General features: G+C 33.4%; 1 protein-coding gene across 4 annotated transcripts in view; it reads left to right on the top strand.

Moving 5' to 3' along the window:
- The window catches only part of POT1 (protection of telomeres 1), a 75,958-nt gene extending 61,715 nt beyond the window's left edge, over positions 1-14,243 (top strand). For all 4 annotated transcript variants that reach the window (XM_039239695.1, XM_039239696.1, XM_039239698.1 and 1 more), the window contains 6 exons: positions 151-356; positions 3,787-3,922; positions 8,307-8,395; positions 9,727-9,818; positions 11,330-11,435; positions 13,382-14,243. In XM_039239695.1, the coding sequence (XP_039095626.1) occupies positions 151-356; positions 3,787-3,922; positions 8,307-8,395; positions 9,727-9,818; positions 11,330-11,435; positions 13,382-13,494 (742 nt within the window). In that variant the 3' untranslated portion in view covers positions 13,495-14,243. The remainder of the gene's footprint in view (positions 1-150; positions 357-3,786; positions 3,923-8,306; positions 8,396-9,726; positions 9,819-11,329; positions 11,436-13,381) is intronic.
- Positions 14,244-14,726: the final 483 nt, after the last annotated feature.

Genomic DNA, 14,726 nt, shown 5'->3' with positions numbered 1-14,726 from the left:
ATCTGCCAAGTGAATTATCGCCACATTTTAAAATAAGTAGCTGGCTCATCAGCATATAAACAAATTTGTCTTAACTGGATAATTTGTTAACTTTGAGTTTCCAAGCTTATATCAATTGTTTTGTATTATTTCATTGTCAATGATTTTTAGGCAAGAAGTTCCACATGAGGGTGATTTGGATATAATTTTACAAGAGGGTGCAGTTAAAACCCCAGATATCAAACTACAAAATACATCATTATATGATTCTAAAATGTGGACCACTACAGATCAAGGAGAAAGAAAAGTAGTTGTTCATTTTGTGAAAAATAATGGTATTCTCCCACTTTCAAGTGACTGTCTGATTTTGATAGAAGGTAAGGTATCTAAGTTACTGTTTTATTAGAATATAGCTTTTGCTTCTTTCTTTCTTTGATTAATGATTGTTAAATATTATTTTAGAGGCAACCTAGGTCAAAATATTGTTAATTTAAGTTACATAAAATAGAATATATATAACAGATAGATTTAAATGTATACATACACACATATAAATTAATCTGAATTACATTTTAAAATCATATATTGAACTCAAGTGTTTGCATTTGTCCATCTTGTTGAATTCTGGATATAATCTTAATCAGATTCAAGCTCACTGTCGAGCAGTGTTTAACCAAGAGGCTGGTTGTTATGTACAGTTGCTGTTATCTTGGCCTCTGGATGTCACTGTTGTTCCATAAAAAAATGTGAAAGTCATCTATTGATATTTAAGTCAAGGAAGGGACCCTTGAAACAAGTAAAGATGACAGGTTTTAAAAGGAAGAAACTGAGTCATATATAATTATGCATTTCCTTTCCTTTTTTGTCTGATTTTAACATTTAGTGTGTGTATATATATACATATATATATATCTCACATATTTTTCCCCATGCCAAATTTAAAGTTTCATTATTTTCCTTGATACTTTTCTTCCTTAATAATATTCTATAATAGAAGGAAAACATCATCTTTAATTTGCAGATAAATCTTTAGTTTTATTTTATAAATGAATTGATCTTTATTACAATGGAATGTGATCATTTTTGTTACTGGCATTTTTCTGCTTATAAAAGTAATACGAACATGAGAAAATACATATATGTGAATACACATGAATGTGACCATTGGTATCCTTCCATGAATATCACTTCCGTTAAAGTATCACTTTAATACATTTATAGCATGCCAGCAATGATTTTTATTTCTATATATTAATCATCACAATATTCCTATTCAGTTGATCCTATTATAAGCTCTTTTTTATACATGAGAAAACTGAATCATAGGGAAGTTGTGGATCTTTCCCACTACAACTAGTAAGTGGAACTGAATTGTTTCCGGTTTTTTAACATAGTAACTCTGTCATGAAGTCTCTTCCCCCTGGATAAAATGTAATTGTGGGGGTGGGGAGGCACAAAGAATGAAGTAAATGTTGCCCGATTATTTTCCAGTAAAGCTGTCATAGTATTCATATGCTTCAGTAGCATATGAGATTATCTCTTCCCCCATCCTCATCATCATATACTAGCACTTTAAAAAACGTGTCCACTTTGATGAGTGGAATGTGGTATCTTACTCCATTAGCAATATTTTAATCTCTACCATTAAGTAGATATAAAAACAAAGCACACAGACACATGCACACACACAAAAAATTGGAGTAAGACTATTCATATGCCCTAAAAATAAAATAAACCTTTGAAACTATCAGCTTCTATAAGAATTGTCCTTGTAGGGCCAGCTAAGAGGGTATCAAGTATATCTCTATGGTTCTCCTGTGAACTGCCTCCCAGAGATTCTGTGTTAAAGTCAACTTGACCTTGGGGGTCCAAAAGAAGCTTAAAGAAGTACCTTTAGCCCCTGATCCTATCTTTAATCACCACTAGCCCACAAACTTTCAGTATCATCTCCTCCCATTCCTCAATTCCCATCATACCCTCTAGCATATTGAACCAGGGGCAATTGGCAATTTCTTTTTTTTTTTTTTTAATGTTTTATTTATTATTGAGAGAGAGAGACAGCGTGAGCAGGGGAGGGTCAGAGAGAGAGGGAGTCACAGAATCCAAAGACAGGCTCCAGGCTCTGAGCTAACTGTCAGCACAGAGCCTGACGTGGGCCTCGAACCCACAAACCGTGAGATTATGACCTGAGCCGAAGTCTGACGCTTAAACGACTGAGCCATCCAGGTGCCCCACCAGGGGCAATTTCTAAACCCAGGATATTTCTCTGTACCTCTTTGCCATTCCATTGCTATTCTCCTGAGAATTTCTGCTCTACAATTCATAAGTAACTTATTAATTTCCTTTGTTCGACAATACATGTGAAATATTTAACGAGCACCTACACCTATTAAACACTCTTCTGATTCTCCAGGCAGATTTGAGTTGTTCTTATTGCATACTGTATGAACTTTCAGTAGATCACTTTTCTTCCTGTATTATATTTGTATTATATCTGTTTATAGACCTGTTTCCTTACTAGAATGTAACTAGGATCCATGTTCCTATTAAAAATCTTGTATCTTTAGCACGTAGGGTAGGACACTAGGCATGCAACTGGCTCTCAGTAAATATTTATTGAATAAATAAATATATCCAGAGTAATAACACTGACTTATAGAACTTTTTAACAAAAGCCAAATGTGATAATATATCTGAAAGCACTTTAAAATTTAAAAGGGTTTCATCAAAATGCAAGCTATTTTTATTTTATCATATTTCTGAGTGTCATAACCTTACGCAGGGGCTAGGACCTAACTGCAGTGTGACATGGCAGAACTGTGGCTTCTAGCTTCGCAAAGCTGCAGAAAGAGGAATGGGGGCTGGGCAACTTAAAACACCACAGAACTTGTTCTTACCAAGATTTATCTGCTTTTTCTGAGAAACACTCCTTAGATTGTTGTAAGACTTTGGTTAATTTCTAGAGTTCCAAAAAAAGTCAAATTTGACAGTTCTTGCCGTTGTTCTTTTTCCTTGTATGGAGCAATGTATTTTTGGACATCCTTACTCTGCTGTGCTGGGAGTGCCTCCCTCTCACAATTGAATTTAAGGTTACAAATTTTAGGAAATACACAAAAGTGTTCTTACAAATCATATTCTTTTTCCCTAGGAAGGAAGAATGTTCAGTTTAGGTGAAAAATAAACCAGGAAAGAAACTAGTAGGTTTGAGTTATTCTAGATAATCCTGCCTTCTAGTAGTCATGCACCATTGGGCATATCTTCTCAGCCAACGTGATGGCTTTCGTGGCCACTCTGCCATAGAATTAGAAGTGTGATGATTTTTTAGGAAAAATGAACAAGCACTATACATGAATTCTTATTACATGAACTGTTCACATCTATATTTAAATTTAATGTTAACCTGAAAGTTTAAAAGACTTATTTCAAACTCAGGACTAAATTTACCTAGACATTACTAGTGTATAGCAAACTTAAAATGACAATCCTGTTTCTTTTGAATACTTTAACCAAAGTGTTCTGGGATAAAAGAGCAATTTGTATAAATTTAGGAAGATGGTTAAAGTTTCACAAGCCTTATATTTTGCTCAAATCTTGGCATTTCTGTATAGTGGTTTTTTCCATCAGGGCAGGATACTAAGTTTATAAGTTATTATTTTTTATAATAAATGTAATAATCATCTAAATTCTTCATCATATTTTCCTTTCAGTCCTTTTAGTCTTTTACTACTCGTTTTTCTTTAAATACACACTTGATTTTGCCTTCATTATATTTGTACTACCTGAAGGATTTATTTATTCTCTTCATAGGAGGAAGACTCGGTGAAATCTACAGACTTGCAAATAAGTTTCATAGTGTAATTCCTGTGAAATCTGGCCATGATGACCTGGAGGTCCTTGATCTTTCAGCACCATTCCTTATACAAGGAAAAGCACATCACTATGGGTATGCTTTCACATCTGGGAATTTTGAGAATTAATAACTGCTTAGGAGTAATTGTTACTATTTTATCCTACTAGTTGCTGTATATTCAATGGATACTTATTGAATATCAATTTATACGCACTAGATTCTAGATTTTTGTGGTATATATTTTATTCTTCTGATAGCATATATATCTAGTACCTACAGTGTGCTAAGTATAAGACTATCCCAGAGGTTAATATTCACTTATTATTATTATTCATTCATAATAAAATCATAAAGATCTAGATACTAATACAGAGAAAGGTTTAGAGCTGTATTCTAGTAAAAGTTAAGTGATTGAATTCCAAAATTTCTGTGCCACGATGTTACAGATCAGTTGCCACTAAGGAACTGGAAGATATTAGGAAATATTAAGAGCTAGAAGCAGATATGCATTTCAAGAAATTTATAGTCTCTCTCTTATACCTTTTTAATTTATGGTTTCTTCTGTTTTATGAATTTTTAAAGTATTGACATAATCAAATTTATCAAAATGTTTGTGAAACCTTAGGTTTTACCTTTACATCTTTTATGTTTTTTAGAGTTTTCATTTCTTATGTAAATTTACATTTATTGACATAAAATTATTCATAATACTTTTGATGATTTTTTACGTATCCACTTTGTCCTTGAATCCACTTAATATTATTGGCACTTTTTTCTTGACTTTTTTTGCTAAAATAACTAGTTTTTGTTTTGTTGATGCTCTCTTGTTTTATTACTGTTCTTATCTTTATTTTCTGCATTTACTTTTTCTAGATTTCTTGGGGTTTTTTTTAAGTTTATTTGTTTATTTTGGGAGAAAGAGAGAGACAAGTGTGCACGAGCAGAGGAGGGGCAGAGTTAGAGGAGAGAGAGAATCCCAAGCAATCTCCTTGTCAGTGCAGAGCCTGACACAGAGCTCAGACCCACAAACCATGATACATTACCTGAGCTAAAATCAAGAGTCGGATGCTAAATGGACTGAGCCGTTCAGGTGCCACTAGGTTGCCTTGGTTTTTTTTTTTTCAAATGTTTTCAATTGAATGCATACCTCACTTAATTCATTGATTTTAATATATTTTTTAATGTTCATATTTAAGTCCATAATTTTTTCCCTGAGAAAATAGCCATAGCTTTACCCCAGCATTTGATATGTAGTGCTTTTTTGTTTTTTGGTTTGTCAGAATGTTTCTGTTTCTCATTGTGATATCTTCTTAGGCCCATGAATTACTTACCTGTGTATTTTAAAATTTTCACACAGACATTTTAGGTGCTATGTTTGTTTCTGTTTTAGTTAGATTACTTATTAACCAAAAAGCTTGATAAACTTCATAATGATCTTTGAGATTCATTTTTCTTCTTTTTATCCTAAAATATGTTTGTTCAGATTTTGTATATATTGCCTATATTTTAAAAAGAACATGTATTCTTTAATAGTTGTATTTAGTTTTTTTAATGTTTTATTTATTTCTGAGAGAGAGAGGGAGACACAGAATCTGAAACAGGCTCCAGGCTCTGAGCTAGCTGTCAGCACAGAGCCCGATGCGGGGCTCGAACCCACAAACCGTGAGATCATGACCTGAGCCAAAGTTGGACGCTTAACCAACTGAGCCACCCAGTCGCCCCAATAGTTGTATTTAGTGTTTAATAGTGTTTAGTTATGTCCCTTAGAAAAGCTTGTTAACATATTCAAAACTTTTTCCTTTGTAACTTTGTTTAATCACTTCTTAGAGACTGTGCTTAATGTCCTCTGTGGTTGTAGGCTTGTGATCTTTTATTCAGTCAATGTTTGCTTTGTACATTTTGAGGTTCTTTTGCTGGTTTGCTTTCATGTTTCTTTGTTGTTCTATTTTATGAAGTCATAAATAAATAAATTATGACCAAATTTTAGTTGTTGTTTAATAGATAAGTTTAAAATATGTTAATTGCTGTTATATTTAGGTTTTATTTCTACATCTTATGTTGTTTTCCACTTACCGTATTACTCCTTCCTTCTCCCTTCCCCTTTTTTTTTATTATTATTTAGCTTATTTTTTTTCCTGTAGTCTTCTATTGGATTCATTTATAAAAATGTTCTTTATATTCCCCTTGTTCATCTTTTACTGTTTTGGAAGTAATAAATCTCTACTCAATTTTTACTTGTTACACTTAAATTTTAATTTATATACTTAATTTTAATTTATATACCTGTTTTATCAATGTCTAAAGTTACTATCCTACCCCTTTTTTAAGAAAGTAATATTTCTTCATTTTATTGCCTTTGGTTTTTTTCCTAAAATTTTATTTGAATTCTAGTTAATTAACATAGTATAATATGGGTTTCAGGAGTAGAATTTATTGATTCATCATTTGCAAATAACATCCAGCACGCATCATAGAAAGTGCCTCCTTAATACCCTTCACCCATTTAGCCCATCCACATCCCTACATCAACCCTCAGACTGTTCTCTATCATTAAGTCTCTTATGGTTTGCTTCCCTCTCTCTTTCTTTTTTTTCCCCATCCCATATGTTTATCTGTTTTGTTTCGCAAATTCCACATGTGAGAGAGATCATATGGTATTTGTCTTTCTCTGACTTATTTCACTTAGCATGATATACTCTATGTCCAGCCATATCATTGCAGATGGAAGGATTTCATTCTTTTTTATGGCTGAGTGTAATATTTCAATTGTGTATATGTACCACATCTTCTTTATCCATTCATCAGTTAATGGACGTTTGAGCTCTTTTCATAGTTTTACCGTTGATAATGCTGCTGTAAACATTGGGGTACGTGTGCCCCTTCAAATCAGTATTTTTGTTTTCTTTGGGTAAATACCTACTAGTGTAATTGCTGGTCTTGGATAGTTCTATATTTAACTTTTTGGGGAACTTCCATACTGTTTTCCAGAGTGGCTCTACCAGTTTGCGTTCCCAACCACCAGTGCAAGAGGGTTTCCCTTCTCCGCATCATTGCCAACATCTGATATTTACTGTGTTGTTAATTTTAGCCATTCTGACAGGTGTGAAATGGTATCTCATCATGGTTTTGATTTGTATTTCTCTGATGAGGAGTAATTTTGAGCATATTTTCATGTATCCTGCTAGCCATCTGGATGTCTTCTTTGGAAACATGTCTATTCATGTCTTCTGCCCATTTTTTCACTGGATTACTTGTCTTTTTTGGTGTTGAGTTAAGTTCTCTATAGATTTTGGACACTAGCCCTTTATCAGATCCCAGAAGATCAAATATCTTCTCCTATTCCATAAGCTACCTTTTAGTTTTGTTGATTGTTCCCTTAACTATGTAGAAACTTTTGATCTTGATGAAGTTCATTGTTGCTTTTGTTTTCCTTGTCTCTGATGATATGTCTAGTGAGAAGTTGTTACGGCCAAGGCCAAAGAGGTTGCTGCCTGTGTTCGTCTCTAGGATTTTGATGGTTTCCTGTCTCACATTTAGGTGTTTCATCCATTTTTAAAATTTATTTTTGTGTATGGTATAAGAAAGTGGTCCATTTTTATTCTTCTGCATGTTGCTATCCAGTTTTCCCAACACTGTTTTTGAGGAGACTTTTTCCCATTAAAGAAGAAATTTCTATGTATTTGAAGGGTGGAAGGGGATAATATTTAATATAGGTACCCTCTACTTTTCCCCAGATTACAAATTAAAAGGAGTTTACATGAACCTTTTGAACATTGGTTTTTTTAATATATTTTTACTCAATATATATTTTTACTTTTATATATTTTCTTAGTAACATTGCCTAATCTTATGATAATATATAATAAAAAATAATTACTTGTACTTAAAGTATGTTTGTATATAAATAAAGAAAAATACCTATACTAAATAATGTGCATGCTTAGTATATTCTGTAGTTTCAGATTGACTTATATTACTAAGGATAAGTATAGTATTAGGCATTACAAACTATGAACCTCTAAATACATGTTTACTGAATATATTATACAAAGTCTTGCTATTACTGACTTCTGTAATGAGAATAATTTTCTTGTATTGGTTATATTATTTAAGACCTTAGCTATTATCAAAGATCCATAAAATGAAAGTCTTTAGATATCATCTCTTTAATTTTTTTCATTTTACCAAATTAAGAAATCAGCCAAATTAATTAACAATCTGGATCTGGACCCTCTCTCTTATTTTCAACTTAGTGTTGTTTATTCTGAACCATACTACCTCTGTGATTGCTTCTGTTGTAAAAATCTTGTTTTTTTTTTCTAATTCTGCTTGGAATATGTACATTATAATATAGAAGGTGCAACACTGTTTAATAATTAACTTTTTAAACTGCGTGTTGGAACAAGGATAAGGTATAATTAAATGAGTTATAATTGTGTTTAAATGTATATGGTTTTTTTCCTGTCATTAATTTCAGATGTAAACAGTGTTCTACTTTGAGACCAATACAAAATCTAAATTCCCTGGTTGATAAAACACCTTGGAGTCCTTCTTCTGTGGCGGAAGGTTAGCTACATTTCTGTGTCTGCAACTGCAACTGTCTTTGTGTAAGATGAACTCACTGACTGTATTTCAGTGTTTGTGTATATAGTAAGACCAGACAAAGACTGAGCTGACTAACTTTACTTAAGCAAAACCATTCACAATGATTATAATAAGAGTATAACGTAGTTTAAAATACTTGAAAACTTTCTTTCAGGCATCTGCCAGTATGTTTAGTCATTGCTCACATATTAATGTTCAGTAGTTTGTTTTAGTATTAATTATTAATCACAAATAGGAGATTCTGAAAAATTCCTCCAGTTCATAGTACCTTAGAATTCAAAACAGTTATAGAGGCAGCTATTACACTCTCCACCCAATATACATCTTTAGTTGAAACAACAAGAAATTTTCTATATCCTGTTCTTAACTGTGCTCATCCAGTCTTGGCTTAAAACTCTTGCGGTGACAGGGGACTCATTACATTGCAAAGCAACATATCTATCCCCTTTAATTTGTAAGTAGTTCTTAGCAGTGAAGCAAAATCTACCTACTTAAATTTTAACATGGCCCACATTCTGTCTACTAGAATTAGAGTATAGGTCTTGTATAAGATCAACAGCTTCATACATTTGAAGATATCTGTCATGCCTTCATTGAGTCTTTCTTTCTCCAGGTAGACACCCTCACTTCATTTGGTATTCACCACATTCCTTACTATTCTGTTTCTCTTCCTCAGAGGAGAATATTAATTGTCTACCATTTCCAAACACAAAGTAATACTTTAATCCATGGATTTTCATATAATTTAGTATCTCTTTAATTTCTTTTTCCTCATCTTAGCAAATTATTAATGCCATATTCTCACATTTTAGGACATTCAACCAGATGAGATCTCTTAAAACATAAGTGATCCCTGTGTTTATAATATAAAGGGGAGAAACATTTTACAAAGTCATAAATTTTGGACCACATGCTATTTTTTAGAACATTCTAGTATTTTAATTGTGTCTTTCTTGTGGCTAACATTTAATGAGTAATAGTTCATGAATCAGTTTTTATGTTTTCTATCAAGTTATCAACTCCTTGTAACGATACATTATATTAATACTTCATCAAAAAAGGATAGAATTGCTCATGAGTCATTGTCACTACATAGATGTGTAATATAATATTCCCAAATGAACTTGCTAAATAAGCTTAATATATTGCTACTAGAGAACAAAAAGCATATATATATTTTTAATCTCAAATTATTTTAGTAAACAAAATCAACATCCTAAAACAATTTTGACCTCACTTTAATCATAAGGAATAGAAGATTCATATGCTTTGATCTTTTTTTCCTTCACTAGTGCTGGGTATTGTACCTCTTCAACATGTGTTTGTAATGACATTTACTCTTGATGATGGAACAGGGGTACTGGAAGCTTATCTCATGGATTCTGTAAGTATCAGAGGAAGTGTAGATATTTCTAAGAGTATGTTCTTAATTTTAATATATTTATTCATACCAACTTAATTACTGAGAGGATTTAAGGCAACTTAGAAGAACAAATAAAATGCAAGCACATAAATCTTGAATTGTCTGTATATTTATCCTGTTTTGATCTGACTCTGTAAATTTAATATCCAAATAATGAAAAATCGAAGAATAGGAATTTGAGGAGAGAGTTTTCAGAAGTTTCACTCCAGGAGCCAAAGGTAGAGTTATGGCCACACATTCTAGACATTGTCTAGCAGCATTTTACCAGGTTTTTGGAGTCTCCACATTTCCATAGTAGAGGGAACGAAATTACTTTGGAAGAGAGATGGTTATAGCGTATGAAGCTAGGGCGCTATCCACAGATCTCCCTCTTTTCTAACAGCAGTTCCAAGTTTGGGCATTCTCAGGACCACCGTTAGTTGTGATAATCCCCTAGAATGACTCACAGAACTTACTGAAAGTTATTATGCTATTTTTGTTTGTTACACCTAAAGAGTACAAAGTAAAATCCTCCAAAGGAAGAGGTACATAGGGCAGAGTCCAAGGAGTTCCAGACATGGGGCTTCCAGTTGTCCTTTCCTGTGGAGTAGCAGACAGCGTTACCAGCCTAGCAGTGATGTGAAAGGGTACACATGTGGTACTGCCAGCCAAGGAAGCCTCACCGAGCCTTGGTGGCTGGAGTTTTTATTGGGGCTCCATCATGTGGTCATGGTTGATGGCCATCCCATATGGCTGATCTGTTTTCAGTACCTCCAAAGAGCAAGCTAATACCACATGCCACAAACTCTGTGCCCTGAATCACACTGATGGACTTAGCTAGTGTGACAAACAAGAATATTCCTACCAGGCATGATATTCTAAGGGCTTAGAGATTTTTTCCAGAAGCCAAGGGCAAAGACTAAATTTCTTTTAGCGGTAAGGTCAAATTGTCTTGCTACACACATTGGGAAACAATCTGAGATGGATGTGAGAGAATTTTTTCTCCTCCATAATTAGTTCATTTGTCCATTTATTGAATAAATATTTAATGAGCACCTGCTTTGTGCCAGATACTGTTGTATGTGATGGGGTATAACAATGAACTAAGCAAACAAAATCCCTTTTCTTTAAGAAAATATAATCTTATAATCCGATAGAGAAGAGAAAAATTAAATATACACTATATGTTATACTCTTAAATTTAGTACTAGATTTTTTCCTGTACACAAAGAATGATAAACCTCACTCTTTTCTAATTATTAGTCTCATTATCATTATATTATATATATATATCATTTGATATATCTATATCAATGGCTATTTAGATTAAAGTAGTAAATCAGATTTTAGAGTTTAGAACTCTATGAAGTCTACAATCTTGACAGTGAAATAGTTTAGTTATTTTAATTAGATAATATGGAAATGCTTTTATATTAATTATGGCTTTTAAAAAAGATTAATATAATTTCCTTTTCTTCTATAATTTTTTTAAGGACAAATTCTTCCAGATCCCAGCATCAGAAATCCTAATCAATGATGACTTGCAGCAAAGTATGGATATGATCATGGATATGTTTTGTCCTTCGGGAACAAAAATTGGTAGGCATTAATATTTTAACAATCTCATTCATTCTTTTTCTTGAAATAGTACCTAACACATATCTAATCTGTAGACATAGAGGTATGAAAAACTTTAAAATCTGTATCTTCTTACTAAGTACTAAGTAATTATTGTCTGATCTGCCTTTTTATGCAGACGTTGGCAGGGAGAAGATAGGTAAGAATCATAATTCCTGAAATGAAAAGATTTATAAAATATTTTGAAATATAATAACGGGGAGGCAGTTTTGATCACAAGCACATTTGATATGATGTTTATGCATATCAACATTTTCATTGAAATTATACCAACAAAGATGTACTTTTGACAAGAAACATTTTCTGTAATAGACTACATATAGCCAGTTTAATTCATTCATGAATTTTCATTCTCTCTCTTTTTTAAATGTTTATTTACTGAGAGAGAGCATGAGTGGAGGAGGGTCAGAGAGAGGAGAGACAGAATCCCAACTGGGCTCTGAGCTGTTAGCTCAGAGCCGGACATGGGGCTCCATCCCACGAACTGTGAGATCATGACCTGAACCGAAGTCAAGAGTCAGATCTCAACCATCTGAGCCACCCAGGTGCCCCTCATTCATAAATTTTCTACTAAATATTAACTAGTTTAAGATTTTATGCATTTTTATTTTACCAATTACTTTTATCAGCTTTAGTTGTTCTCTGGATAGCATTTGATTCATCAACTAGAACTTCAGGTCAAATTGTATTGGTCCCATCTACTGCCACTGAGTTTTCCTTTTGTGGTCATTATTTCTGTTTACACTGAAATTTGCAAATCTCCATCATAGTAAGTTAGTTTGACACTATTAACAATTTTTCGTCAGTAACAAATTTTACCAGCTGCAGATTTGGCTGCTGTCACTTTGCCTTTTATAGGTTTTTTTAAGTTTATTTTGAAAAAAAGAGAACATGTGGAAGGGAGGGGCAGAGTGAGAGGGGGAGAGAATCCCAAGCAGGTTCTGCACTGTCAGCACAGAGCCTGATGTGGGACTCCAACTCACAAACCTCAAAATCATGATCTGAGCTGAAACCAAGAGTCGGACACTTAACCCACTGAGCCACCCAGGTGCCCCTTATAGGTTATTTCTAATAAGACTTTATTTTTCCCTCATCAGTGTTTGCATTTTATAACAATTCCAGAAAGATAACTTTTGTACATCTTAAGAAGCTTTAATTTACATACTTTTTATTTGGTGTCAGTTCTTTTGGATAGATTTCTGGAAATAAAACTGCCATATCAAGAAGGATGGGTTTGGTAGGCTTTTGATACATGCTGCCAGATTGCTTTTCAAGAATTATTTTTACTTATTTATAGTTCTTCCAGCAGTGGAGGAGAGTGCCGGTCTTGCTCGACTCTTGCCAAGATTGACTATATTAAGTATCTTTAAACTTGAACTTGAAGAGGCACTAAGAAACTTTTCTAGAAGTTTTAAATAGATTTATTGTGGTCATAATCAGAGCTTGGAAATACCATCTGCATTGTTTGGACTCAGTGCTTGGAATCTGATGGGAGTTTCAGCTAGACAGGTGTTAAGGGCCTGAGTTGATGTGAACTTGGGGTTCATTTTCTTTCTAGTCAACCAAGAAAAAAAAAAAAAGGTCAGTAAGCAATCAGCAGAAATAAAGAATAAAAGCTGGGAATGAGATGGCTGCTACTTTTGCTATCAAACATATGGGAAACTCCACATTTAATTATTGTTTCCTTTTGGGGGAAAAAGATTAGTTAGGATTGTTACACGATAATAACATGAACCCAGTGTGTATTTGGAAGGGTAGATAATTATATATTTGCTAAGTGTATTTTATTTACTTCTCCAGCTAAATTAAATATGTTAATTTTTCTAGCTAAGCATTATGCTTAGATACATATTTTAGAGATATTTGTTAAGTTTTAATGGATAAATAACATTTTTTTTCATCTGTAGATGCATACCCATGGTTGGAATGCCTCATCAAGTCATATAATGTCACAAGCGGAACGGAGCAGCAGATTTGCTATCAGATTTTTGACACCACGGTTGCAGAAGATCTAATCTAATATTGTCATTCAGCTTAGCACATGTAAAATACTGTAATTTTAGAAAACATTATTTTCTGTGAGATCATTATAAAGGTTTAGCTGTATAGTTTATTTTCTACTTTCACCACAATTTACAATTTTTCTGACAAATAGACATTGTGTTATATTGATGCCCTCCTGTGAGTAAGTTAGAAATGTTTCCGTTGCTCAAAATTCCCAGTATGATGGCTGCTGGGGATATAACAGGAAAGTGGAAGAAATCAGGACTGTGTTTTCATTTACCCCTTGCAGCCTTTTCAGAGAGGCTGTTTTGTCATCCTGATCTAAGTTTGTTTTTCCACATGCCAGCCACTGATTTCTCTGCTGGCCGTCATCCTAGGCCGACTTTCTTTTCCTGCCCTGATTTTTGTATCAGCAATGTTAATGCATGGGCGTGGGGTTAGAGAATGTCCTTACATTAAATCACTCCGCTTTTACTGAGTGCGAGGCAAGTAGCAGCTAGTGGTTTTGTTTTGTACAAAGGGATATGCTTAAACAAGGACTCTTTTTGAGAAGTGCTCTTCTGAGTGAGCTACAGAGTACTTAAAGAAGTGGTTTACTTTAAGTATATGTGGCAGAATTGCTTTCTTTCGGTGTTATTGACCAATTTAGGATAAATACATTTTTTTAAGACCTGAACTATGTTCTTTTGATTGCTTATTTCTCTACATGATACTAGAAGTTATTGCATTCCACCTTGATCTAATAAAGCAGTCACATTTACAGTGTTAGTGACTTACATTTCCATTTTTTAATAATCTTATGTAGTGTGCACTTATATTTCAGGTCGAACACAAAATGACATATTACCTCAGTATCATAGTCCACTTTTTACCTGACAGTGCTTGTGAAGTTTAAAATCATGAAGTTTAAAATATTCAGTTCTATATATTTGTATATATGTATAGATTTGAGTATGTTATTTGGTAAAGACTAAGACATACAGGTCTGCCTAGTTCGGTATTAGTGAAGAATAAATTAATGCACATATTTCAGCTGTTTTCTTTGTTTGCCCTGTGTTGAGGTGAGACATGATTGGAGGTAAAGAATCAAAGCAGAAATGTCAATATAACATATATTTAGGACTGCCTCACTGAGTTTCATAACAACCCATTTTCCTGATAAAACTGATTTCCTGATAAAACTAGATTGATGAGCTGACTTTACTATGTTCACACAGTTATTAAATGCTAGTCAGTACTCGCATTCAG

The sequence above is a fragment of the Hyaena hyaena genome, unplaced genomic scaffold (genome assembly GCF_003009895.1).
Source record: "Hyaena hyaena isolate Hyena2069 unplaced genomic scaffold, ASM300989v1 scaffold_161, whole genome shotgun sequence".
NCBI classification, from domain to species: domain Eukaryota; kingdom Metazoa; phylum Chordata; class Mammalia; order Carnivora; family Hyaenidae; genus Hyaena; species Hyaena hyaena.
This window is presented reverse-complemented; position numbering and strand designations above follow the sequence as displayed.